This window comes from Hibiscus syriacus, unplaced genomic scaffold, assembly GCF_006381635.1.
Source record: "Hibiscus syriacus cultivar Baekdansim isolate YM2019G1 unplaced genomic scaffold, ASM638163v2 tig00008843_pilon, whole genome shotgun sequence".
Taxonomy (NCBI): domain Eukaryota; kingdom Viridiplantae; phylum Streptophyta; class Magnoliopsida; order Malvales; family Malvaceae; genus Hibiscus; species Hibiscus syriacus.
In genome coordinates, this window is record NW_024062175.1 from 277251 (window position 1) to 304980 (window position 27730).

The 27730-nt window shown below is 34.8% G+C and overlaps 4 protein-coding genes and 1 pseudogene across 8 annotated transcripts in view; 2 read left to right on the forward strand and 3 right to left on the reverse strand.

The window, feature by feature from the left end:
- The window catches only part of LOC120202499 (serine/threonine-protein kinase EDR1-like), a 30373-nt gene extending 20263 nt beyond the window's left edge, over positions 1-10110 (forward strand). Inside the window, exon 17 of the mRNA XM_039202910.1 lies at positions 10100-10110. The gene's annotated coding sequence lies outside the window, so the exon portion shown is untranslated. The remainder of the gene's footprint in view (positions 1-10099) is intronic.
- LOC120202501 (transcription factor GTE4-like) lies at positions 842-4540 on the reverse strand. Of its 4 annotated transcripts, none has more exons than XM_039202914.1 (5): positions 2454-4537; positions 2325-2376; positions 2139-2237; positions 1985-2056; positions 842-1071 (listed from the first exon to the last, which is right to left on the reverse strand). In XM_039202914.1, the coding sequence occupies exons 1-4, from the start codon at positions 4170-4172 to the stop codon at positions 1995-1997; spliced, it is 1932 nt and encodes a 643-aa protein (XP_039058845.1). In that variant the 5' UTR covers positions 4173-4537; the 3' UTR covers positions 842-1071; positions 1985-1994. The 4 variants fall into 4 exon arrangements, with proteins under 4 accessions (XP_039058845.1, XP_039058846.1, XP_039058847.1 ...); XM_039202915.1 differs by lacking the exon at positions 842-1071 and having other exon boundaries at positions 1550-2056; positions 2454-4210; positions 4360-4371; XM_039202916.1 differs by lacking the exon at positions 842-1071 and having other exon boundaries at positions 1550-2056; positions 2325-2370; positions 2454-4540.
- On the reverse strand, positions 2308-26645 carry LOC120202500 (50S ribosomal subunit assembly factor BipA). Of its 2 annotated transcripts, XM_039202911.1 has the most exons (19): positions 26266-26577; positions 26089-26163; positions 25750-25900; positions 25468-25536; positions 25191-25363; positions 24883-25020; positions 23306-23431; positions 21227-21325; positions 19770-19890; positions 19547-19610; positions 18410-18464; positions 18202-18326; positions 17128-17201; positions 16387-16436; positions 15932-16018; positions 14825-14875; positions 14657-14740; positions 14026-14076; positions 13296-13554 (listed from the first exon to the last, which is right to left on the reverse strand). In XM_039202911.1, exons 1-19 carry the CDS (start codon positions 26575-26577, stop codon positions 13471-13473), a joined length of 1989 nt encoding a protein of 662 aa, XP_039058842.1. In that variant the 3' UTR covers positions 13296-13470. The 2 variants fall into 2 exon arrangements, with proteins under 2 accessions (XP_039058843.1, XP_039058842.1); XM_039202912.1 differs by lacking the exons at positions 13296-13554; positions 14026-14076; positions 14657-14740; positions 14825-14875 and adding an exon at positions 2308-2319 and having other exon boundaries at positions 15839-16018; positions 26266-26645.
- LOC120202505 (cell division control protein 2 homolog C) lies at positions 5891-8314 on the forward strand. The gene is made up of 3 exons (XM_039202919.1): positions 5891-6622; positions 6715-6853; positions 8123-8314. The coding sequence occupies exons 1-3, from the start codon at positions 5931-5933 to the stop codon at positions 8213-8215; spliced, it is 924 nt and encodes a 307-aa protein (XP_039058850.1). The 5' UTR covers positions 5891-5930; the 3' UTR covers positions 8216-8314.
- LOC120202463 lies at positions 9597-12518 on the reverse strand (annotated as a pseudogene).
- Positions 26646-27730: the final 1085 nt, after the last annotated feature.

Genomic DNA, 27730 nt, shown 5'->3' on the forward strand with positions numbered 1-27730 from the left:
AGTGTCAGTTTTTTTATGTTTGGAGAAGTGATGATCACGCCTTCGGCTTCACCTTGAAAAAGAGAAGTCTTTGAAATTGAAAGAAAACATCCAAGAGTGTTTCCAGATTGAAAAATCTTCGGAGGAAACGTAGTCATTTCATCGAGATGGTGAGTAATCCAAACGACTTTTACAAGCCCAAAAATGTCTGTTAAAAATTGACCACCACTAATCATTGCAATGTCATCACTGCTAAATGTCACCTCCTCCGACCGTTGAGATAAATTAGGGCTAGCAAATGAAGTAAGGACTGAAAGTGAATCAAGACTTGAGAAATTGGGAAAAAGTCCGAGGAGGCTAGAAGAAAAGTCAAGGGTCAAGCCGAAGCAAAGCTGATGAAGAGTTAAAAGGCGTCAAGGATGGACTGACGCAATAAGAGATCCAACGTTGGTGGAATCATCTACTCCTCTTTATCAGGTATTGAATGATCATTAAAAATTATCATCTTACATAACCAAACAGTGCCATACAAATCAATTTAACTCGCCACACTTCTATTATTACGATAACATCCATAAACAATCAGATGACCAATTTATTATAAAACGATATCATTAACATCTATTTCATTACTTTTAAAACTTTACTGTTCAAAAAAGAAACTCATACTGATCATTCATGTAGATTACCCTTGTTAATGGGGTAAAAGAACCCTCAAGTAAGGTTGCCCTATGCGAGCAAGGGCTTCACTCTAGTTAATTATTATTGGTAATCATTTCACGTGAACCATACTTGCTTCTTAGAATTACAATGCTTGTTTCTTTGCTTTACATAAACATCAAATCAAAGAATCTGCACCCAGCAGAAAAGCATAAACACACAAAAATCAAGTCCCCTCTGAAACTAGGATGAGTCGAGTTGAATGGCATTTGTTAAATTAGCAATGTACACCTGCTTTCAATTTAACCTAATCCTACCCACATCTAAGTTATAGTTACACAGATTATCCCACAAATTGTGCAGAGCTGCTGAAGCATCCCCAGTGGAGGGGGCTATACACCCGATTACTACATCACGCTCATAAAACCCGATCTGCGAAACTTAGCATCAAAATTGATCAGCAATTACTTCAAACTACTGCACCACCAACTAAAAAAGTAAATATTGTCAACCATAATATCAAGAATGGCTGTAGCCCAACTAAATCACACGATAATCATGCATGTTTAGCTATATGGACTTGTTTATTGCATCTTTTTATCTTAAAACACCTTTCCTACTCAGTTTTCTATTTGATAACAAACATTATTATTCTAGAGTATGATAGATTTAAGCTCCAGGTGTTTCTTAACGATCAGCTTTCTATTTGATAACAGGCACTGCCCCAACACTAGTTTACCAAACTAGGAAAAAAATTAAGCGCCATTATACAGATGCGTCAGAAAATGAACACAAAAATGTGTTTTCTAAAAATGGGGTCAAAAAGGTAAAATCTAGCTTTATTTACATTAACTGATAGGATCTTAAAGAATTCTTGCTCCAACAAAGCTAAAATAATAAATAAAGCTCCTGTACTTGTATAAACCCCTCATCTTTAAGCTACAACTAAATAAACCACAACATAAATCAACCTTTCAATCCAAATATGAGCTTATATTGTAACATAAGTCTATCTTTTGATTTGTTACAATTAGCACTTATTTCAATTATAACATAAATAGATCTTTCAATCCAAATTTTCCCTGAAGTTGCAAATCCAGAATTGTTTACAAAGCCAAATTTTAACAGAAGTTATCATGCGCTCACTTGGTGAATACTGAGACTACAAGACAGAATTTTTACCACAATTTACATCATCACTAAACAGCAATCACAGTACTCGAAAGAAGCACAACAAAAATAAAACTGTAAATGGTTTTACAGCCATACAGGTAATTTTAAAATAAGCAACTTTGAAGAAATCAAATGATGAGTGCCTATAACACACATGAACATTTCAGCATACCTCAATGGGCTCAAGATCCAGGTGAATGTCCAGCATCAGATCCAGATGCCGAGGAACTTTCACTATCAGAGTCTACAACAAACATTTATATATGTTAAAACAATAAAACATAATTTACTCCCTCTAAAAATCTAATAAGAAAAAATCCTCATACCACTTGAAGAAGACCCAGAATCACTGATAGAACTACTTGACCTACTAGCAGTATCACCCTGTTTTCCTTCAGCAAGTGATATGGACACATTCTGCTCATCTGCAGGTAGATATATAATCATTTAGATATCATTCCAACCATGCAAGTAGCAAACAATGGATCAGTCTTCTTAACATAAAAACTTACTTCTTGTAGTTTCCTTGGGCACTTCCACCGAAACAGGAGCTACGGTCTGCAACTAAATACAATAAATGCATGAAATTAGAAATTCTCAGGAAAAAATTCTTCCATAAGAAACTATGACAAAAAGCCTACTTTTTCGGGTACACTCTGGTCGGCTTCTGCTCTGGCTTGAATGAAAAGTTCAGCCTTTCTCTTGTTTTTGCTCAAACTTTTCTTGTAGTTGGTAATAAATCTATCTAGCTCCCAAAGAGTCTCAGAATCCACACTATCAATGTCTACTTCAATTTCATCATCATGTTGAAGGACAGCTGCATTCCTTTTCTTGATAATCTGTACAATGTTATCCAGCTTCTCTATAGGCAAACTCTGAAGGTTAGTGCTAAGCTTCTGCTTCTCCTCATAAGTCATATCCCTTTTATAAGGATCCTTTGCCTTAGGCTTTTTTGGGGCTGGAGTCCAACCCAAAGGAGTAGTAGCTATTAGTTTTGGTGATGGATTAACAGGGAATGTCATCGATCTATCCAATATCCTTCTCGTATCAATTGGAGGTGGTAGCATTGAATGTGCCTTTCTTGGTGCTGGCATACGAAGACTCACTTCATATTCTATTGCAAGCCTCATATCTCGAATATAATCTGCCTCTATAGATGCCCATTTACCCTCAAATATTTTTGATAACTGTTCTGCCATTACATTAACATCTTGTCCCTTAGGATTATATGTCATAGCATTCTGAAATGTCAGTCTGACATCCTCTGCAAACTCTCTAGGTGACTTGTACCAGTTCTTACCAAGCCTCGATTTCACAGTGCCCAAATCCATGGGATGTTTAATGACACTATAATAATCATGCAAACCCAAACCTTCGACATCAACAGGATTATTAAAGACCCAACCATGCTTGTGCTTCATTAGTCTTTCAAGCAAAGAACTACATCTCTTAAAGAACTTGTTACCCATGAAAAATCCATTTGTGAATTCACCTCCACCTTGCTTTTTCCCATATAATCTCAACTTCTTGTTACTATCAGCTGGCGGAAACTTATCATTAGCAAGCAAAAACTCAGAACTTCGATAAGACTGATTTGCCTTGGGTGTTCTCTTCTCCTTCTCCGTATTTTCAATTGCGCCCTGACTATTCTTCAAGGAAGAAATATTCAACTGATTCAAAGGCCTTGTTTTCTTAACAGGCTCCTTCAAAATGCCAACTGAAGCCACCTCTGGTTCACCCCTATTGAAACCATAATCAACGGCATTATTCAAAGGAACAAGGGAATTACCAAACTCACTTATTTCCTGTTCCTTGGCTTCAATCCTCTTCACCAAATTCCTCACCAAATCAAGCTCACTCATCAACTTCCTCCTCAGTCCCACCACCTCCTGCTTTGACCTTGAAGCCAAACTGATCTTCACCTGGTTCTCTGAACCGGTCTTCACCGCTCCAGCTCCAGCCACAGCCGACTGCATTTTAAGACTTGAACAGTCATCAGACACAGCAGTATCCATGCACGAACCAAGCTGTTGCTGAGCTGAATCTCCAAACTCCAAAGGAAGAGGTTCAGCAGGTATCTGAACAGATAGGTTGCCATTATTGTCATCGCTGTTGCCCTTGCCGATAGGGTCAGCAGCTGTTGTGGTGACAGCAGTGTCCTTCGCAGCACCGATGTAGATGTTATTGTTATTACTGTTGTCGTGGCCGGGGTTAATATCGTTGACGGTGGAATTGAGAAGATTGTCTTTCTTGGAACCCTTAAACACTTTCCTGGTATAAACCTTGGTCTCGCTGTACCTCTGTTTCTCTCTTTCACCATCTTTTCCTTCCAAAACTACTGCCCCCGAAGCCATACACATATATTAGGGTTTTAAAGCCCTAATTCCTTATTTCCAGTCTCCAACAACAACAATCTTGCTTCTGCAATCAGTGCAAACTAGGCCTTTAACTACCTCTGAACCAAAAACCGTAATTTCATCTCCCAGACAAGAGAGTTCTCCCAAGTTTTCAACCACCAGATCCAGGAAAAAAAACACACACACACACAACAAATCTAGAGAACAAGAACACACCTCGATCTACAAAATTAGAACAACCACCGCCTATATAAACCGTACACTTAATTTAAAGATAACAAAGAAAAAAGGAAGATAATAAAGGTCGATTCCTCACCTCCTTACCATGGATTGTTCGACTCCATTCCAACGACGCTCTCTCTCTCTAATTTCTGGGTTTTTTTTTCAATCAACTTTTTTCCCGCTGTATCTTAACTTACAGGTGTACGGTGGGGAATTCCCGCGTGGTTGTAAACGGCTGGTGAGAAGCGCGTGAGTGTATCAAAAGAACCGTGCTCCTAAAGCATCATTAGGAGATGTAGAGTGTTTTACCAACGCTATACTGCCTAACGTGTCAAGCACGCACCACTCGATAATAGGATTTTTGGGAGAGTGAGAACAACGTCAAGCTGAGCTTGTAGGTTTGGATTATGGCGGGGAACTTGGCTAGATTTTCCTACGTTCAGTAGAGAGCGTGTCGTTTAGTAAGTTTCATGAATGCTTGATTGGTAATGGTTTTACTCTTATCACTTTATTGTAGGCTTAAAGGTAAAATAATTATTTAAATTATAGCCGTTTTTTTATTCTCAATTTTTTAATAAATATACTATAATGTAAATTAATCTTTATAACTTTTTTTCACATTTTCAGACTTAATTTTCTCTCTTTCTTTTAAATCGTTGTTAGTCCTTTTTTCATCTTTGTCGTTTACGACGGTATTCATCCTTGTATTGATAATTAATCATTATTTTTCGTTTATTTTATTATATCGCATTTTTATTTTTTATTTTTTAATAACTTTATCTTTATGATCTTCTAACCGTTATGAAGCGTTTTTAGTTATAAAATATGTTCATATGATTAAATTTATTAAATCAAACTAAAGTTAAACTCAAATTGAAATAACGTGTAAGAATTGAGAACAAAATATATAATTATACTAAGTTCGTTAACCGTCATCAAATATTAATGGTAAATGACTTAAATATGATAATTTAAATAGTTAATTAAATTGATTGACAAAATAAATTTAAATATTAAATATTGTAGGTGTAATTTACACTTTATTATTTTTGTACTCTCAAATAGGGGTAAATTTTGCTCAGCATGCCAGGCGGATAAAAAATAGCTGACTAGGTCATTTCTAAAATTAATTTGACTTGAAACTCGTCATTTCGATGTAATGAGTTATGATAAAATATATTTTTTATACGAGCTTGTCATCCTGATTTGATAAAATCTAATAAAAAATTATAATTTTTTGAAACTCATCACATCAACGTGATAAAATTAAATAAAAATATTATTTGAACAAACTCTATACTGTAACATTTGCCGTAGATCTTAAATTAAAATTTGGGTTGACTTAATGGGCTAACTATTTTACTCACTAGGCTTATTGGGCCCACAAATGGGGATGGGCAGGCCGTATAGGGTTGTAGAATTCGAAATTCGGGTTCCCTCCCTGCTTTTGTATGTAAAGTTCAAAATGCAAAAAAAAACACACACACACACACAAAATTATCATTCCTTCGTGTGGAGTGATTTCAGAGAAATTCAAAAATGGAGAAGTATGAGAAGCTGGAGAAGGTAGGGGAGGGTACCTACGGCAAGGTATACAAGGCCAAAGACAAGGCAACCGGCCAACTGGTGGCCCTCAAGAAGACCCGTCTTGAGATGGACGAGGAAGGCGTCCCTCCTACCGCTCTCCGGGAGGTCTCCCTCCTCCAAATGCTCTCCCAGTCCCTCTACATCGTCCGTCTCCTTTGCGTCGAGCACGTCGACACCAACAAGAACGGCGGGTCCAAGGCCAATCTTTACTTGGTCTTCGAGTACCTCGACACCGATCTCAAGAAGTTCATCGATTTCCATCGCAAGGGTCCCAACCCCAGGCCCCTCCCTCCCACACTCATCCAGTCTTTCCTCTTCCAGCTTTGCAAAGGCGTCTCCCACTGCCACAGCCACGGCGTCCTCCACCGCGATCTCAAGCCCCAGAATCTCCTCCTCGATAAGGAAAAGGGGATCCTCAAGATTGCGGATCTGGGTCTTGGCCGTGCTTTCACTGTCCCTCTCAAGAGCTACACTCATGAGATCGTAACGCTCTGGTATAGGGCGCCTGAGGTTTTGCTGGGATCCACTCACTACTCCACTGCCGTCGATATGTGGTCCGTCGGATGCATCTTCGCTGAAATGGTTAGGAGGCAAGCACTGTTCCCGGGGGATTCGGAGTTCCAGCAATTGCTCCACATTTTCAGGTACATTAGTTTCTTCCCAATTTCCCTAAGAAGCTGCTGCTGCTGCCCTTTTACTCATTTTATTTTGTTTTGCATTGGCTAAAACTGAAAAGGTTGCTGGGCACCCCAACTGAGAAGCAGTGGCCTGGGGTTACCTCTTTAAAGGATTGGCATGTGTACCCGCGCTGGGAGCCTCAGAACTTGGACCGCTCGGTTCCTTCCCTTTCTCCCGATGGGGTTGATCTTCTCTCCGTATGTCCTCGTTCTTTTACTATAATGAACAATTCATACTCATATTGGACTATACTTGTATACTAGGGTAGATGTATGATTTTATGTTAAGACGGTGAACTTATAAAATTTTAGAGAAGTCGAAAATAAATTATCAATAAAAATACAAAAAAATATGAAATTTAATAAAATCTGAAAATTGTAGGGGACGACTTGCCTCTCTTAATCCATCCATGCTTGTATACTACACTTATGTATGTATAGGTCTAAATTTTTAATGAAGTCTAGCATAATATCAACATTTCGGCCCTGTTAATAGGACAAAAATGGTAGAGGATATTGGATAGAAAAGGCATTGAAGTAAAGTGGAATCCACTTGGAATTTCGTTGCATGTTACAGTGGGAGTATAGCTATAGTTTGAGTGATTCAAGTCAATAAAAGCTTGCTAATCTATGTATTTTTGTAGATTATAGGTATTTTGTGAAGAAAATCAATTGAATTCTCTGTTTTTATTAATTCATGAAGAGGTACAATTTACAATGCTTTATACAAGGATTAGTTAAAGAGAGTTTTAACTAAGCTAAACTACTCTAGCCTCTACCTTTATCTGCATAGGAAATAGAGTTAGTTTTAAACTATACCACTAGTATGTACACGATAAGCCTGACTTTATCTTAGAAAATAGGGTAAATTATACATTTAGTACCTAAACTATCAGTTTTTTTCCGTTTTAATATATAAACTTCCAATTTTTTCAAAACTATACCTAAAGTTTAGTTTTTGTTTCATTTTAGTACCCTGTTCAAAATTTAACGTTAAGTTTTGAATATTTTTTTTTAAAGTTTAGGTATTAAAACGGATCTAAATTGATAGTTTAGGTACTAAACGGGTTAAGTTTTTAATGGCGGGTACTGAAATGTAACAAAAATTAAACATTATGTATGATTTTGAAAAAAACTGAAAATTTAAGTACTAAAACAGATCAAAACTGATAGTTCAGATACTAAATGCATAGTTTACCCTAGAAAATAAGTAATACATATCTTATAACTTACAATCACAAGACAAAACTATTTGAAGAATAGAAAGGAACATTTAGCATAGCTATATGCACAGAAAAATAAAATGGAACCGAATATAGTCATACGGAGTCATGCACCATGATTATCACCAAATAATATTGTAACAATATAACAAATGAAATCTTCATGCTCTTGGTTTGTTGATTTACGTCGGCATTACTTGCACATTTTGGAGGCTAATAGCTTGCTGCATTTTGGTTATTGCAGAAGATGCTTAAATATGATCCCGCAGAGAGAATATCAGCAAAAGCAGCCATGGATCATCCTTATTTTGACAGCCTTGACAAGTCCCAATTTTGAATTTGCATGGTTTTTTTCTTGCTTAACAAGGTGCTTGCTTCCTTGAGTTCAAAGCACCAACCTTCAAAGTATGTGTTGGGAAATTAGTTGTCATCAGCTAGGTGATGCAAACAGTGTTTTACAAATGAATTTTGGATTGGCTGGTGTGTTGCCTTTTATTAAGTTTGTAATGCTGGATTTATCGACTAGTTAAATGTAAAACTCTTCTTCGTATCTGATTTGATGTGGTTTGAATCTTTTCATTGAACATCTTTGGTTGGAATGATTTAATGTATATCTATCGATAGATATACTATGGTAATTTTAGGAGAATAAACGATTAAAGTAGACTTAATATAGTATGTTAATGATTAATGTAGGTGTTTATTTAATGTTTACAAACATAATTATTTTAAGTGAACTTAAAATACTGTCAATCACTTGAAATATGACATGTGGTGTGTTTATAAATATTTCTTAAGCATGAACCAATTTATCTCGGTGGTTAAAGGAGATGTTCCTAAAGATTATAGGTTCGAGCAATAGCGACTACAACAAAGTGATTGAGCGTTTATTGTCAAATAAGTTTAATGACAATGGCAGACTAGGTACTTAAAATAATAACGCTGGTAACATCAAACACCTAGACAGGTTCGGCTCTAAGGAGGAGCACCCTGAGCAATCGCTAAGGACCCCAATTTTTTTGTATTTATAATTAGGAGCCTCCACTTTTTTTATTTATAATTAGGGCCCCTAATTTTTATAATTTCATAAAATTTTAGTTTTTGACTTTCTTTTTTCATTTCTCTTATTAATTCATCCATTTTTGAATTAAATTTAACTATTTTTTTATATTTATAATTAGGGCCCTAATTTTTATAAGTCCATAAAATGTTTAGTTTTTTACCTTCTTTTTCCATTTTTGTATTTATTCATTCAATTTTGAATTAAATTTAATCATGTTTTTCTCCTTTTAAAATTTTACTCTTCAATTAATCAAATATTCTTTAATTTTTAATCTTTTTCATTCTCAATCTAACAATAAAATACTATACAATTCTTTTTATTTATTTATTATTCAAAATCAAGCTATGTATCGTACACATTCAAAAAAAATATTTATTCTCTTTTAGTTGTATTTAAGATGTTTTCTTAAAAAATAGTAAAAATAATCTACATTTTCACATAATTTAATCATTTTTATATGATTTATGCATGTAATATTGAATTAATTGTTCAAAGTGATGAAATGTATTTTCATTTTATAAAGGTTTATTTTTGAGTTTTCACTTAGGACCTTAAAAATGTCTAAGACGACTCTGCACCTTAATTGACTGAAATATTAGGAGGCTTAAATAAAGAAATGTATATAATTTAAACTATATTACATTAGTGCATGGTCACATATATTATTAACGTATAATTATAATTATAAAATATATGTAAAAAAAATTAAATAAGCGGAAAGAATTAGTATACCAGTTTCCCTAAAATGCTGTTCACTTCTTAACAGGGAAACTAATATCCATGGCAATACCACAGAGGCCTCTTTGAACAGAGGCTTGACGTTGCATCCTTATATAGCTTGATTCGCCCCAGGAAGTACCCCACGAATTCTTCACTACCCAGTACTTGTTATCTTCATCTTCTCCATACCCAACTATTGCTTTGTTATCTTCATCTTCTCCATACCCAACTATTGCTGCTCCATGGTTGAGCTGATACCCACAGGTTCCAGTGTAGATGCCGCTGCGGTAGAACTGGAATTCGTACCCTCCTGCATCAATGGCAACCGAAACAGGTTGCTCGGCAACTGCATCTTGCAGGCTCTTCTCCATGTTTGCAGGTACTACTTTGTATCCACTGATTGCGGCTTCATGATTTGTGGCTTCTTTGTTCTGGCAGACGTTGCCTTTTCCGGTGTACGGATAGCTTTTATCGGCGGCGATCCCGCCCTTGTTTATGATGAATTCGAATGCTTTGATCATGTGCCCGCCGTTGCAGCCTTCGTTGAATGAGTTGGTGTCACAATCAACGAGCTCTTGTTCCGAAAGAGGCGTCAGTTTTCCGGTCTTGATTTGGTTGATCCCTTCCGCGGCTGCCACCGCCGAGAACGCCCAACAGCTCCCTGTATCGTCACAAATTCACAAGGTAGGTGACGTTAAATCATTCTTGATATTAGGGCCACCAATAATGGTACAAATGGTTAATTGAAAATTTTACTGTGTATATTTCGAATATTTAAAGTTATAAAATAATCTTTGGTAGATATTATTTTATTTAGTTATTTTATTATTAAAAATTAAAAAATGACTATTCGTAGGGTGATAATCGGGTTGGGAAAAATTGAAAATTATAGGGATTAGAACTAACAGAATGAGGAATAACTGAAATCTTTACCCACGGGATAGGGATGAGGGAAGCTTTATCCCTAAAGCTCAAATAAAGATGGGGACGGGATTGTTATATCCGAACCGTGGGGATAACCAAACTATACTCTTGTGAATAATCGTAGAGTTCCCCGAAAAATAATCGTAGGGATCCCAAGATATTTTATAAAAATAACCTTGGGGATCCTCGAAAAATATCTGTGAAATTATGTGTTGTCAGTGTTATATCTCAAAGGAACCAAAATTGAAGTTTATATATTTTCTCTTTTAACATACATTGATTTGTTGAGATTGAAAATGGTTAAGATTGTACATATACATTAAGTGTTAGATTAATATTATCGTTTGAAACTTTCATATTATAGATAGAGACTAATTTGAGACATTCTGATATATCTTGCAAGTTGTAGGTGTTGCATTGATTTCAAAAATGTTTGTTTATTTTTTGGGATGAAGATTAACCAAAACCCGCGGGGATCCGTAAAGGATGGGTATGGGGATAAAAAATCCTCGAAACATATAATTGGAATTCCCTAAAATTGTACCCGCAAATGTTGGGGACGGAATGGGTAACTCAAAATCGTTCTAGCCCCGCCCCATTGTCACCCCTAATTATTCGACTATTCATATGCTCCGAACTCATTTTTTTCTGTTAAAAAAATTAATGACTGTCTGAGCTGGACATTAACATGTTGACTAGAAGTTAACCTCCGACTAAGATATGATAAAATATGATATCAGAATCTTAAATGGTTATCATATTGCAACCAACATGTTAACGTCCAATTCAAACTATCGTTAACTTTCTAATGGAAAAAGACGAGTTAGAAACATATGAACGGTCATATTACTATTTCATAATTTTTAATAGTTAAATGACTCAAAAAAGCAACATCCTATAGACGAAAGGTCATTTTATAACTTCTAATAGTCAATGACTCAATAAAACAACATCCTATAGTTAAGGAACCATTTATGTACTTTACCCTGGTGTTTTAAATTTGTTGTGATTAGGGATGGACATGAGACTCGAACTTGACGAGTTCTGACCCGACTCAATCGGATAGAATTTAAAAAAAAAAATTAGGTTCGGGTCGGGTTCGTGTTTAGTGTGAAAAATACTCGATCCGACCCTACCCGATAAAAAATATAATTTTATCTTATATATTTAAGAATAATTGCAATAATACATCTCTATATATTATTTTCTTTCAATTAAATCCCTATTATTATTGAAAAAAAAATATTTTTAATAAATATATTATTTCAGATTGGGTCGGGTTTGGATTTTATCTCAAAAATCGGGTTGGATTCGGGTTAGGCGAAAGGTGTATATTTTTCGGATCGGGTGAAAATTTTATAATTTTCATGTCAAATCAGGTGGACCGAAAATTCGATACACCAAGACCCATGATCATCTTGAGACTTGTGATGATAGCAATTCATTAACTCAGCAATACCACAGTTGCCTTGATCCTTGACTCCGGTCACGGCACCTTTCTTTCGCCAGTCTATGCTTTCGGGCAAGTCATGATATTTGTCTTGTCAAGAGCTCTTGGTCTCATTAGGAAATCTTAGTACTCTGGTAACCCAAATATACAGATCTGAACTCATCATTGAACATGTCCGAGAATTTGTTGTTGATCAACTTGAATGATAGGTTTCGAGAATTGAATGAACCGAGCATTCGATTTATAAATCTCGAACCGTAATGCCCACTCGTACTTCCGGCCGTGTCGGATCAACCATCGTCGGTATCGCACGGAGCAGTTGTAATGGCACCATACCCCTGACTCCTGAGCACATCCGCAAGGCACAACATACAAGTAAAAGAGTGGAAGTAGCAGTCCCCATAGCACTGCACTGCCAGGTTTTTGTATTGTGCTTATAAATAAACGAAATCGGTGATTTTTTGGAGACGCATTTTGGTTCATTTATTATGTGCTTATCATTTGGTTCACTAATGGCTGTTTATTCATGTTATTTGCGCTTGTGAATTTCAACGGGGCAAGTCTTCTGTGTACATCGCTTTACTTGAACATCAGAGAAGATAGAAGGCTAAAAGCACAGCTAAGAGAATCATCACCAATCGATTTAAAAAAAAAATGGTAAATTACATCATTCCTCACTGAACTATACTCTCTCTTCTATTTTACTCACCGTACTTTCAGTTTTTCTAATTCACTTGATGAACTTTCGAATTGCTCTTGTTTTGCTCTCTTTGAATTATTTTATTATTATTTTTGTATGATATGCTATTTTTTATTATTATTTAATATAAAATAAAGATGATAATCATTCAGTCCTAAATTTCATAGGTCGATTCATCTCAACCCCTGAGACCGAATATAGTGGTTATTTCACAAGAAAATGTCTCAACTAAAATGTTTCGGCTTCTTCACATTCAATCTCTAATTCATAGACTTCGGAGCAAATTCTGATAAAATAGAAGTCAAATTCAAACTCACAGTGTCGAAGTGAAGCCACCCATGAAATTTGAGATTGAACGACCACCATCTACGATAATCGACAACGACGACCGACAGTGGTGTTCGAAGACCTTCTGTTTTCATTTTATATTTTAAATTATTTTACATTAAATAATAAAAAAAATGTCACCTCATACAAAAAAATAATAAAATAATTCATAATGATCAAAACAACAGCAATTCAAAAGTTTAGTGAGTAAATTAGAAAAATTGAAAGCAAGATGAGTCAAATAAGAGAGTATAATTCAGAGGAATGATAAAAAATTATTGCGATAAAACATACAATCTTCAAACCAAATAAAATTTATTTTTCATCCCCCTGCCCCTTATTATTTTTGTGAAAACAAGAATAATTTTTAATATATTCCACAAAATAATATGTTCGGGAAAGAGTCGGTCAGTCTTTCATCCTCTTACTCATGGCTTTGCGCTTGTTAACATCCAGATACCTCTTCCTTAATCTGATGGTTTTTGGTGTAACCTGACATTCATTTAGCCACTCCACAATTAGCAAAAACATCTGAATTTGTAAAACCTCCGCCAAAAAGTAGGGTGTTCAATCGGTCAGTTCGTTTAATCGACCAGTTAACCTAATTAACCGAAATTTATAAATAATATATATTATATATTAATTTTTTTATATTTTCGACTAATTTGGTCACTTAATTCGGTTAAAATCGAAGTTTAAACACTTTAATATATAAATAATATATATAGTATACTAAATTTTTAATAAATTTTGTTTGATTCAGTTAATTCGGTTAACCGATCGATTTCAAACCGAATTAACCAATACCCAAAGTTTTGAAAAAATCATCAACCGTTAACCGATCGATTAACTAAAAAAAATTTCGGTACAATCGGTTAAACCGATTTAAACCGAACTTTAAACACCTTACCAAAAAGACTAATGAATCAAAAATGGAAAGCACAACATCAAAGAGTGACGTACCTCTATAAGCTCATCAGAAGCAACATAACCAATAGCTTCTTCAAGAGTCATCTGGACATAAAGCACAATCATGTCAAATGCAAAGCTAAAATCACATTTGATTTTAGGGTAAATTACACGTTTAATACCTCCACTATCACTTTTATTTTGTTTGTCACCCAACTATTCTTCATTCATAACATTACGTTTTGGTTTCATTTTAGTTACCCAATGTTAAAATATTAGCAGAATCATTGGCGTGTCATTTTTTTTTCAGTGATGACGTGGCATTATCTTATGATGAGATGTCAACATCACCATTAATTTTTTAACGTCGGATGACGAAAATGAAACCAAAACTAAATGTTAGGTATGATTTTGAAGAAAAAAATTAGTTGGTGACCAAAACGGAACAAAAGTGATAATTGGGATACTAAACATGTAGTTTACCCTTGATTTTATCATGTTCCAAATGCTTTTCAATATTTGGTCCTAAAAATCTTCATGATGAAGCACCCTCATTAATTTCAACTAAAGGAGGATAAGGAAGAACAATCCATATTTCACATGGAAAGAAAATATGCATATACCTCGCAAATACAATATGGGGGTCATGTTATAACAAACTTAAAGGGTAAATACGAAGACGTACAAGTCTTGGAGGAGAGAGTTTGACATTTTCATCCTTGCCAGCAGCCCGCATATTTGACAATTCTTTACTCCTTACTGGATTCACCTGCAATAAGGGAGCCATTGCAAAAGGGTCAGCCATCCATGAAGAAAACGAGGCCTGCTGAAGGGGAACTGGATCTTTTCTTACATCAAGATCTGTATCACGTGAATGCTCACCAACTATCATGCCATCATATGCCTGTGAGCCAACAAAATAAATAAAAAAGGTTATGCTTTTAAAGTAGAGCTAGCTTTAATCTTAAAGAAACCAGACATCTTGGACAACAGGTACTTGATGCAACCTGTTCTCGATCTAGAAGTTAACAACCCAAATCCAGAAGTAACACTTGCTTATTTTACACTTAATGTAAATAATAAATAAACAATACAATTGTATAAACTATTATTTCAAAAAAGAGCTATGTTCATTTTTTTTTGTTGAGTAATCTAGAGTAAAGACAAAGTAGTATATGTTCAAAGAACACTCTCAACCACTTGACATTGAATGCTCATACCCTTGACATTCACGGTGCTCGAATCCGATACCTCAAGGAATAACAACTCCTTTACCATCGAGGTCGTTTGGTTTGTGCAGCTATGTTCATTTGAATTAATTTTAAAATTTGAAAACCTAAAATGACTCGTACCTGAAGTCACCCAATACGCCTAATTGCTACCTCCATACGGATGCAGCCATACCTAATCATTTGGTTGATAAAGCGTGCCTCAATCAACCAAAGAATATAGATACTTTCGTTGCTGATATCTTTCGTTAAAAATAAGACTCAACTTCCTGGGTGTTCAAGTACTGAACCTAGAAATTTATCATGAATTGCTGGCTATGAAATAGAGACAGCTGTCACAGCATCCTTAAACACAGAGGAAGGCGAGTCCTATATTTACCGAGAAGCATCACCACCAAGGTAACTATTGTTTGGTTATAATTGTCTCCTACGACTAATTTAAGTGTGTTATGGACTTGCTGACTTGAAGATTCTTAAATCCGCTAGATTTCATTCAGAATAAATGAGCATGTACCCTACATTTATCACCTTCTCAAAATAAGTCCATAGTAATGGGTCTGAGAGTGGTTACAGAAGGTGAGGGGACTGAAAATTAACATCACCGGTTGCATAATCCTACCAAATTAATTTTTACTAACAACGATCAAATAACCCACTGGAATGCCAATAACTTATGAAATAGGAGCGTGCATAAGCAAATGAAAAATCAGTAATCTCAACAAGGAAACAACCTCCATCCCAGGGGTCACAAAAAGAGTTCCACGAGGTTCCAAACTCATCAATGCATACGCTGTGATTGTACCATAACCCATTGATACCTGTTCAGAGCAAACAATAAGCATAACTTGGTGAAGATTCAGCACAAAATATATACGCTTTGGTGTATAAATATTCAGATCATTAACAATTGTTAATTATTTCTATAAAAAAAACAATTGTTAATTATCTTAAAAACTAGTATTCTCACACTAATAATAGGGGTATAGTGAAAGCCAAATAATATGTTACATGCGTATTACATTTTCAATGACTACTCGCACATTATCTAGTATTCTCAGTAAAAGTAACGTCATTTAAAGAAGCTCTTGATTAATGTGTCTAAACTCTAAACAAAAAGCAAAGGATAATAATTATAAGAGAAAATAAAATGGTAATTAAGTCACACGAAAGTATTAGGCAAACATACCAATACTCCTTTCCTGACATTTCCAAGAGGACCCCGATATTTTTCATATGCTGCAAAGAGAAACAGATAACGGAAAGAGTTAACAATCCTAGGAAAAGTATCTTGTAAACTGACTCTGAGATTGTAAACTTCACAATCGGTGTTTGAGGATCGACACTTTCCAAGGAACTTATCTCTAAACTAATACTGGAGTTAAAAGCTCCATTAGCAGTCTAAACGGGTTGATAACTGATACTTGTCTCATTAGGTATATTTAAAAGTAATAACACTACATGGATGTATAAAACCCATCTCATGGTGTCTGAAAATTCCACCGTCAATACATACAATAATAAGTCGACAAAGAAAATTACCATATACATAGCCGATAAGTGTTAAACTCGACAAGTAACTTAAAAGGGTTGGCATGTGTCCCATTAGAATACATTTATGAAAATTAATAAATTATAGAATAAAAAGCCCACACCTTAAGCAGACTCAAAAAAATTTAACAACATTATGTGAACCATGGCATGCAGATTTAAACCTTTTCTTTCTTTCTTTCTTTGTTCTTTTTCACAATACAAAATTCTTATATAAAGAAAGGACATGCTCATTCAATATGTTATCATTAATGGACCAAAACAAGGGAATGGATAATCTCTATTTCCATACAACCAAAAGATTCAGATTCCAGATACAACAAGATGCAATGGAAATGGAAAACACCAAAAAGGGGAAACAACAGGCAGATATACATACATTGAAAAGCACGATGCATAAATCCAGTTCCACGTGTATCACTGCTGAACACACTTCTGTAACCAACCAGGCCCCTGGTATAGAAAATAAAAGTATAATTTTCCCTATTCTCATAATAAAATCAGCCTAACAAACTAAACAACATCCAGATAGAATTTTCACAAAAGAAAAGATCATTATCATCATTGTATGTGTGTGTACAAATGCTTCATTGAGCGGTTCTTACAATCAGCTCAACTACTCCAATACCGTCATTTGCAATACTCGCAAATACAGAGAGATGATATCATGATAATTAAAATTCCTCAAAACAAAAGCACCTCTTAGATTTTTTTTTTTTTTGAAAAGTAAACCACCTCTTACATAAACAAACCCTGAACTAAACCACCATCCCCGCCTAGTCAATATTAATTTAACAACATGCCCTTCTCTACGACCTGATATCCTGGAACAAGATACATCTATTACACTAACTAAATTGTTTGTCAGTTTGTTATCTTTTGCTGCACATTAAAAGGATTAGCCACAAGATCTCACACTGAACGTCTCAGAGTGGACTGCAATCAATCAAGGGAAATGCCCAAGGGCTGAAAAACTTCTATAATGCAATGATGCATTATTTTTTTTTTTTTTTGATAGGAATGCAATGATGCATTATGAAATATCACATAATTCTCTAACTGCCATGATTGTATTGTTTTGAAATTTCATTCGTTAACTTTTGGATGTACTAGAAATGGTGTTACTTCATCAGTACATAAATGTATATGAACTTATGGCACATACTGCAAGAAGTTGGTAAAAGAAACAATCAAGGCCCTGCTATTTCATTTTTCTTCTCAAAAAGGAAAAGCGCGTGCACAAATTTTTGGTTTATGAAGAAATCATCAACCAAAAGGTATTCTGGGTTGAAGAAGAATTGCAATTTCCAAAAGAAAATCCGCCTTTATCCCCATTGACCCACCCCCCTTCATGGGAGGGAAGGAGGGGAAGATCACTTTTGCAACCAAAATAGAATGCTCATAAGAAATAAAGAACGAATGAAAGAAAGAAAGGGAAAAGAAAGAAACTAACCTTGATGGACAGGTCAATGACAGTCTAGTTCTACCAACATTTCCAGCAACAGGACCCATGTCTGCAACCTCAGCTCGCCTATGAGACAGAGCTTCCATAACTAACCCCACATGCTCATCATTCACCTGTATGAACAAATTTATTTGCCAAGTTCAAAAGTGTATAATAGAAGTAAACAAATTAATATGCCTAAATCTGTATTACTTACCTCAATAGTCACCTCCTCAATAGGCTCCAGCTTTTGACCTTTCTCAATTTTATACCTGGTGTTAAACAAGAATATTTCCAAGGAAAAGAAAATATCATTTGCAAGTAACAACTACATGCATCTAAACGGATCTAGCCAGACTAAAAAAATTGGAACGTAATCTACAGGATATGATTTAAGGTACAAAGATGCATTTAAGTTAGTTTCTTATGATTTTGGTTGTCAGCTAGCCATGAAGGTCCAAACAGTGGCCATGACCACATAAAGAATGTTCCCTTTAAAATCAAAATTGCTCCAAAAGCATTGGCTCAAATTCGTATGAAAATCATCAATTTTCAATTTCATAAATGTCAATGATCAGCACCATGCTAACCCTAAATTTAGCTTTCCAAAATCCCAATAAGTTCTATGAACAGACGAATCATAGTTTTTACTGTAAAGTGGACATGAAATTGAAGATTGAAGAAATCACTATGTTTATAAGAAAAACGATTAGATTCAAAATTGTCATAAAATGCAAGTGTTCAAATTTGTATCAAAACCTTCAAATTTCAATTCATATAAGTCAATAACTAGCATCATGCAAAGCTGTATCAAGGCACACTCTAGGCACTAGAATTCTTACATTCCCTAAGGCAAACACGAAGAAGTAAAATTCAAATAAAACAACCTTAAGAATCATCATACGTAATTCTAATGATAAACCAATAAAAAGTAGTATTTATTAATCATACAAGACATAAAAAAAATTATTTTTTCCATTTTTGCTGAATATGCATGATTATCTTATAATTCTAAGTTTGTATTTGAATACTCAAACATTGAGAAGAGCTCACATAACTGAAGTTCTAATTTAATTACTTTAGCTTTTAATATTTTTCATTACCTTTAATACTAAAATTATGGGACAACGTCAACTCTCCACTTCTTAATGTTTTGAGTAGAACACCAAACCATTAGGAAAGCATGCATGTTGGCCAACAAAGAAAAAGAATTTTTTTTATATATTGTATGACAAACTAGATCACTTTCTAGATTTTATCACAATTATACATCTTAAGCACATTATGTATGCATAAACACATTATATAATTGGTATGACAAAACAGAGACGTGGAAGCATTGTAGAAAACTCACATCACTTTCGGTGGTGAAACAGATAGCTCAAATCCTTCACGTCTCATATTCTCAATCAAGATACCTGTTACACATGTCAACAAATTACATTCCACACAAAAATTTGATGCCAACTACATGTTGAAGTTGAGGATGAAGAAGATGCAGAGCACTCTATGTTAAAGTAATTAAACCATTAACCATCCATAGGGGGGGGGAACAGTGCAAAGGCGGGGCAACAAACCTAGCTGCAGTTCTCCCCTCCCCTGAACCTCGAAAGAATCTGCTATGCCTGGAAGCACATTTATGGCCAGATTTGTTTCAGCTTCAGCCATTAACCGATCACCAATTTTTCCTCCAGTCAACTACAAAAATTTATCAGCGCACATATTACCTCAGGTTGATTGGATGAGTTGCAGTAATTCTAAAATTAAGTCTTAGCAGCATATAGGCACATAGTACTGTGGCAAAATGAAATTGAAGTACTCTTTTCCTCCTTCCAATGTTCGTTGTAATACTATAATGTATTTCGACAGATAAGAAGGGGGGGTTTTAACGAGACCTCCCATTCTTATCAAAAAAAAAAGATTCGACAAAACAATTGGAGGCAATAGCTATATAACTACTAAATAACAACATACATAATTTAGAAACATTAATGGAACCAAATTTACCTCTATCTATTCTATATTCTACTTATGTAGCTCGACGGTTATGAAGGGGGGTTTTAACGAGGCCCTTTTTCTTATAAAAAAATATTCTACTTTTTCTTTTCATTCAAAGTAGTCAAGTTACAAATATAAGAATGATTGCAAGTTCTTGATTAATATGATTGTTGCCAACAAACAATGATTAGATATCTAAACATTAAATTTCTCGTAAAATATATATATATAATCTATGCCAGACATTAAGTAGTGTTAATAAGAATTGTTTTGAGATTGTATTGTTTGAATCTGTTTGAATTGTTTTAGTTGTGATAAGTCTGTTACAAAAAATTGAGAGTTTAGTATTATCGAAACGATGAGTTTTATAAGTCACTTGTTAAAGCCTTAACAGGATGATGTCATTGTATTCAGTTCACACGGTGGTAACAGAATTAACAAAAGATGGTTGGATGGAGAAAATGTCATTAATGAGAAAAATATTCAGGGAATTCTCCTCTCTTGTCTCTCTCTCATCTGATTTCCCTATTCTAAAACCCTCATTCTCTAATCTAACTTGACGCAGGAGCTTTTAAATATTTTGTAATATTTTTGTACAAAGTGTGTTTTACTGGTGAAAAGAAAACTTTTATTCACCATGTCAAATCATCATAGAAACAGTACAGTAAGTTTTATACAAGAGAAGTGCTAGAGTCCAAGTAAAGAGTCCTAGCTAAGTGAACTTTATCCTTATCTACAAATTAGATTAGAGTTAGAGATAAACTAGAATGCTAATATTTGATTAGTAAAATATTAATTAACATCGAATACTTATATTGAACACAAAATGATATTTCTTTTCTGCAAGAAAGGAGAATGAGTATTCACGAAAATATTGCAAAATATACTAGAACTAAAAAGCCATTTAATGGAGATTAGTCCTCAATTTGATACCACTTTGAGCAATTGAACAGATGAAAATTAATAGGAAGCCAAAAAGCCAATAAAAATAGCAAAGTATATGATGATAAGGACAACAGACAAGTATACAACTTACATGGGTACCACCACGACCAGCTAATGGAGAATCATTGACACCAAAAGTCATGGAAATGGTGGGGGGATCCAACTCAACGGTTGGCAATGCAGTCATCACCTAACAAATGTAGAAAAATCCAATTTATCTGTACAGATCCAATCTGCCAACCTTTAAAGGACTCTTGAGATGCTAAATGGAATATGCAACATGTAAATAGCATTCTGTACAATACATGTACTAGAGTGAAATATCAAATTGGCAGCCATTCAAATTTGAAGGACAGAAAATGTACGGTTATATGAACCATTCATGATGAATTGAAAATCCTATTGCAAAACAGAAATTAAAAGTAAACATAAGTCACAATAAGTGCAAGTTGCGTTTCACAATAGAACAAATCTAAACACTTCTGGTTAAATCTGAACTCCCAAGTTCTCCATAATGCCACAGTTCTCCAATTTAGTTAAAGATATTGAAAGGCCAAGTATAAAAATAAATAAACAATAGATCATATAAAAAGACAATAAGAGCAAATTAAATTACACAAATGTTACTACTTGAGGATCAGTTGGATTTAGATTTTGTTGTTTGACTTTTGTGGTCAAATCAGGTTATTCCAGGTTCCAGTTCCAGCATGTTGGGTGGTTCTTTTGGTACCAGGTGAGCTTTGGATGCTCTAAATAAAATATTTTCTTCCTATGTGCTTGTACATGCATGCATACATGTACTGATGCAGGAGCTGTACAGTTATGTTATTTTATTATTTTATTCTTATTTATTTTAGTAGACATAGATAGACGGCTAGTATTATTAGTTATCGTTAGGGTTTCAGGCTAAGTTTAGGATTATAAATTATCTTTTGGGTTTAAATCTAGAGCTAGGATTAAAACTTTGTGACCATAGTATAATAAGCTCTAAAATATTTACGCAATTATTATTAGTCTTTATCTTCTGAATGAATAGAAAAACTACGAATGTGTTGGGATTTTGAGGAGTTCCATTTGTATCAGGGTTTTTAAAATTTCAAAAATGAATTTACTTATTGAGTAAAAAATAACGGAGGATTTCAAAATTTACAATGAATTTTAAAAGGGATTGGACAGCGTTTCATTAAAAAACAGAAGGATTCATGTCCTAAGGCAAAAGACAAAACCCACATAAAGCTTCAAGAAACTTTTGATTACAAACTCTGAAAAATAAAAGTCTAAGTTTCAGGATTGACTAACTGGAACAAATTGAGTCAAAGGTGATGGTGATGATCATCATTATCTATAGCCCAGAACCAATAACAGTATAACACTATAACAGTTGGAATAAAATCAAACGAAAACCCATCAGTACGCCGCTGATATAAGCTTGAAAGTCAAGAAAATCACCATAGGTATCCTTACTAGCTTGCAGAAAATGTATAATATGCCACAGTAGTAGACAAAACAGGAAGATTTAAAGAAAAAACAAGGAATTTGCTAGAGAATTTTCTGTATGGAGAAAAAAGGAAGTGGCAGCTAGAAAGCAACAGTTGGAGAAGAGAGACAAAGAGGAGGAAGAAGTTAAGATCCTAAAGAAGTGGGGCCAGAAAGTTTTGGAGAGAACTACAAGACAAAGGAGATGAAGTAGTCATGAAAAGAAGGAAGATAAAGGGACTGGGTAACAGGAAACTGTCTTAGATCAAGGCAATTCCCAGGACATTTCTCGTTAACTGGGAAATTTTAAAACAAAAAAAAAGTTAATTGGCTTAACTTCTTTGTCTTACCTAATATCAGAAGATGATGGAAACGATTTTCCTGGGTACAATTGTTAGGGCCCCAAATCCCAGAGGACCCAGACAGGTGCCACCAAATTGCAGGTAAGTACACTACATAGGAATATATACCACTGCCTATCAACATGGGTGAACACGGAAGTGAGTCATGTCGCATATCATCACATGCAGTTGAAAACTGTAGATCATGGTACCATAACAACCTAAACAGCTCACACCAGCAGATTTTGCATTGCGGAAGAACATAACTAACAAGATTAAATTAAAAATTCCTAGTTTACAGTAAAACTAGTAAAGTCACGAGCACTCAGCTTTATAGTAAGATAAAAGCATACCTCTGCATTTGCCACTGTATGGCCAATTGATGGATTGCCGAGCCCAGCCATTGATATAATATCACCAGCTCCTGCACTATCGATAAGAACCATGCTTGTACCCTTCTTTTTCATTAGCTTCACAACCTACAAGGCAAGCTTTGCATTCAATATTGGCATGACTTAAGTATACTCATGAGATTAGGACAAGAATATCAACTTATAAAGACTTAAGAGAAATTTGGCCTAAAAGTAGAAATGTCTTGACCCTGTTTATATATTCACCTCTACTGACTTTCGGTGGATATTTAAAAATTTCATGGAATTTAAAATTGCACAATTAAAATCTATGCAATCGAAAGTTGTTTTGGGAATTGAGAAATGAGTGATTAGGGTAAATATTCTGAATTTAAAATTACTCCCCCTTCCAGCCACAACATTGTAGCACCATTTGAGAATCTGAAAATTTCATGAATCCGCACCACATCCATTAATCTCAAATGAAATACCAAACAGCCATCCAGTAATTTCTATGATCATTAAAGTCACATCTTGAGGTTTTGTAAGCTAGAGAAAAAAAAGTAACACATTAAGGAAAATAAAGATTGGAGAGAGATGAAAGAAAGGATGAATTACGAACCATCAGTGCTGGGCTGAGCAAGAAAAGGAGAAGACTGGGGGAGGTTTAAATGCTAGTCTACTTGATAAAAAACGGAGAAACAGAGAAGACAAAAATAGATAGAATTCCGAGGTCATAGATAAGATAAAATTGTTGACGATGCTAGCCTAATTCAGTCGAGTAGTTTGGCCTTCAAAATACCCTTCACAAATAACTGGACAAGATCAAATTTTTTAAAATTTTCCTAGGTTACCCAGACTCTTCATTCACCCTAAAGTACCGATGTCCAAATGTGTCCAACACATAGTCAGATATAGGTAAGGGTAAGATCCTCCAAATATATGGAAAAAGTTGAGAACACCTGAATTGGACACATAATTGTATCTAACACTTGCCTTCTGATACGGGTAATGTACAAGCTCTCAAATCAATTTGCGAGGAAGTGCCCTTTCAAAATCTCTCATTCATATGCACTGGAAATATTAATTGGGAAACAAATTTTCTAATATCCAGTTTTAGTCATTCCATGCATGTTTTTTTCAATATCCCTATTGCTGTTGGATATTAGGTTAGCAGCGACTCCTTTGCAAAATGGATTACAGACTTCAATGAAAATTTGGGTACTAGATCCATTCACTATTACTGTAAAAAAAGTAGAGAACACCAAATTGACCATTAGACCATAAAAAGCAATAGAAAAGTATGAAACCAGTGTTAATATAGCAAAGTGATAGAAAAGAATAAAAAAGTGTTAATATAGCAAAGCAATTATTTCTAGTAAATTTTAACATATTGCACAAATAAATATTATTGGCATATTCTAACTCTAATGTGCATACCAGAATTCATTTAGACAATAAGCACTGGGCTGCATCATTAACCACAAAAACATAAATTCAAAAGTTCAATTTAGATGATGATTTTAAGTAAAACTATTCCTCTACTTCCAACCAAAACCAGGCTATATAGAGCCTCAAACCTTTCCTTCTTCAATTTTCTCAATTCCAGACTCGATGCTTCGCAAACCATGTATTTTATCACCAACATGAACTATTCCAGATGAGACACGCCCAGTCAAAATTCGCCCAAGATAAAAGTCTTTTTCCATCATGGAAACCTGAAATGATTATCATGTAATAAGAAATTTACAGCATGAAAGAAATGAGGAAGGAAAAAAAGGACCAGGTACAAATGTAGAACACCCAGGTGGGAGCACAACCCCTCCTTTTCTCCTATTGAAAACCCAAAGACACATTGTGAAGTGGTCAATCGGTAACAAATACCAACCAGCATTTGGAAAGGTCCATCAAGGTTTGCTTTTGGTGGAGGAACATGCCTTACAATGGCATCAAGCAACTGTGACATATTCTTTGCACCAGCAGGAGGATCTTTAGTATAGGTTGAAGATGCCCAACCTTCTTTAGCAGAAGCATAGAGGACTGGAAAGTCAAGCTGTTCCTCTGAAATGAAAATATGAGAAAAATTATTAATATCATACAATTAACCAGGTTAGGAATAGGGTCAAGGTCAACAAATCTGAAACAGGTTAATCATAGAACTTCACCTGTAGCACCAAGATTTGCAAAAAGATCGAATACTAGACTCTCAACTTCATTACATCTCTCCTCTGATACTGCATCATTAACAAAATGACATAAGGTCTAAGGATTCTTCCATTTGCATAACAAAAAAGAAAAAAGAAAAGGGGATAAAAATATCAAGATAGATAGTAATTCCACAACAACAGGTAAACGTTCTTACAAAAATAAAGAATCATGAAATAACATTCGACATTTCAGTTTCAGTAAATTGAAAGATGAAGCAAAAATACCAATTAATTTTATACCTGAAGGTCGGTCTACTTTGTTCAATAGAAGAAGGGGGTGCAGCCCATACTTCAAGGCTTTGGCAAGAACAAATTTTGTTTGTGCAAGTGGCCCCTCACCAGCATCAACAACTAATACTGCTCCTTCAACCATGCCAACAACCCGTTCAACCTGAAGATTTAGCAAGCAAAACCCAGTAAGTTGCATGCTTTAGGTTTCAAAAGAGTGCAAATTATGCTCACCATTTCACTTTTGAATGACAAAATAAAGAACAGAAAAAGTGTTTCTCTAGATGATTAGTATAACAACGAATCAAATTACAAACTTTTTTGTACCAAAATATGTATCTTGCATCTTACCTCACCACCAAAATCCGCATGCCCAGGTGTATCAACCATGTTTAACTCGTTTTCTTTCCATGAAATACTAGTGACCTGCAATTGTTCAATTGTATCATTGAATGAACCAAAAATTATGTTACTTAACCTTAACTGCTATTGGAATTATGTAAAGAGTATGAAGAAGAAGAGGTAGACCTTGGAAGCAATGGTAATACCACGCTCGCGCTCGAGGCTGATGGAGTCCATGGCTCGCTCGTGGGGGATGTCTGCTCCACACTGCCTCAGGAGCCGGTCCATGAGCGTGGTTTTCCCGTGGTCGACGTGCGCAACCACTGCCACGTTCCGAAGTCTACCAGGATCCAAATATGCACTCGGTTCTGTTGCGGCGGCGGCGGCAGGGCCGGATGAGAAGCGGCGGTAGAGGCGGGGCAGTGGGGCCAAGTGAGAGGAAAGGGATCTCCTAGAGGTGGAGGAGAAGAGAGAACGGAGAAGGATAGGACCTGCCATTTTCTGATCTCAGCTTCCTCCGACCAAAAACCAAGGGTTTTTCTTGGGTTTTGGGGGTTTAAGCCCCACAGCTTGGAGCTTATTGGGGTCTTTAACTTCGACGGTAGGGAAGCTAAGGGCTTTGCCTTGTAGGCCCCAATTTTCTCTTTATCACATAGTAGTTTTTTCTCTCAATTAGGTACCTAAATTTTGTTTCATGGTTCAATTTGGTACCTAATTTGTTTTTAATCCAATTAGTTGCTTCAGTTTGGATTTTTTATTCAAATTGATGCTTACTATCTTCAACCAATTTCATAACCCTAGGGTTTGTGTTAACTCATATTCTTTCGCCTGAGGGAGTTTTATGGATTATTGTTTCTTCGTTTGTTTGATTCATCATTATTTTGTTCTTTTCATTTAACTGTTGTTCATTATTCACCATAATCTAACCATCCTCTTCTTGTTTGAATTTCTGGCAATCATAATCAAGAATCCTAATTTGGGCGTTAATCTTATATTGAAGTCAAGCGTATTCTTTGATTGAGTCTAGATCTTTATGCTTGATTCCATCAACTACGAGCAACATTTAACAATCTGACTTTATCTTTTGTTGTATTTTAATATAACAAATAATTGTAAAATTGACTTAACTGAATTTGTTAAAATTTATTAAAAAATTAAAGTTCAAAATAAGTTCAAAAGCTCATTTTAAATATTTTCAAATAATTACTCGATCATTTTTGTACTTAAAAATTAGTTTCCTAAAAATCTTTGCTTAAAAGATCAATCCATTAGAAAAAAAATATCAATCATTTTGGTCAGAATATTGATCTCTTGAATTCTAATAGCTAGTGATCCAATTTTCAAAAGGATCGATTTGTCGTGCCATAAATGTTATTTTTCTTTGTACCTAACAGCTCTATTACATCCCTAACAGCTAGAAAATCATAGAAAATGTATACATACACTCAAGAACAACAACAAAAAAACATTATTAAATGCAAATATCAACGTCAAACAATCTTTATGAGTTAAATTGTTGTATATTTATTTGTAGAACACATGTGAGCTTTATTTTTCATATTGTTCAAGTGTTATTTAGGTGAGAATTTATTTGTGGAAACATAATTTGCCTTGTTAGATTAATTTTGTTTGCTCTGGAACATTTATAATT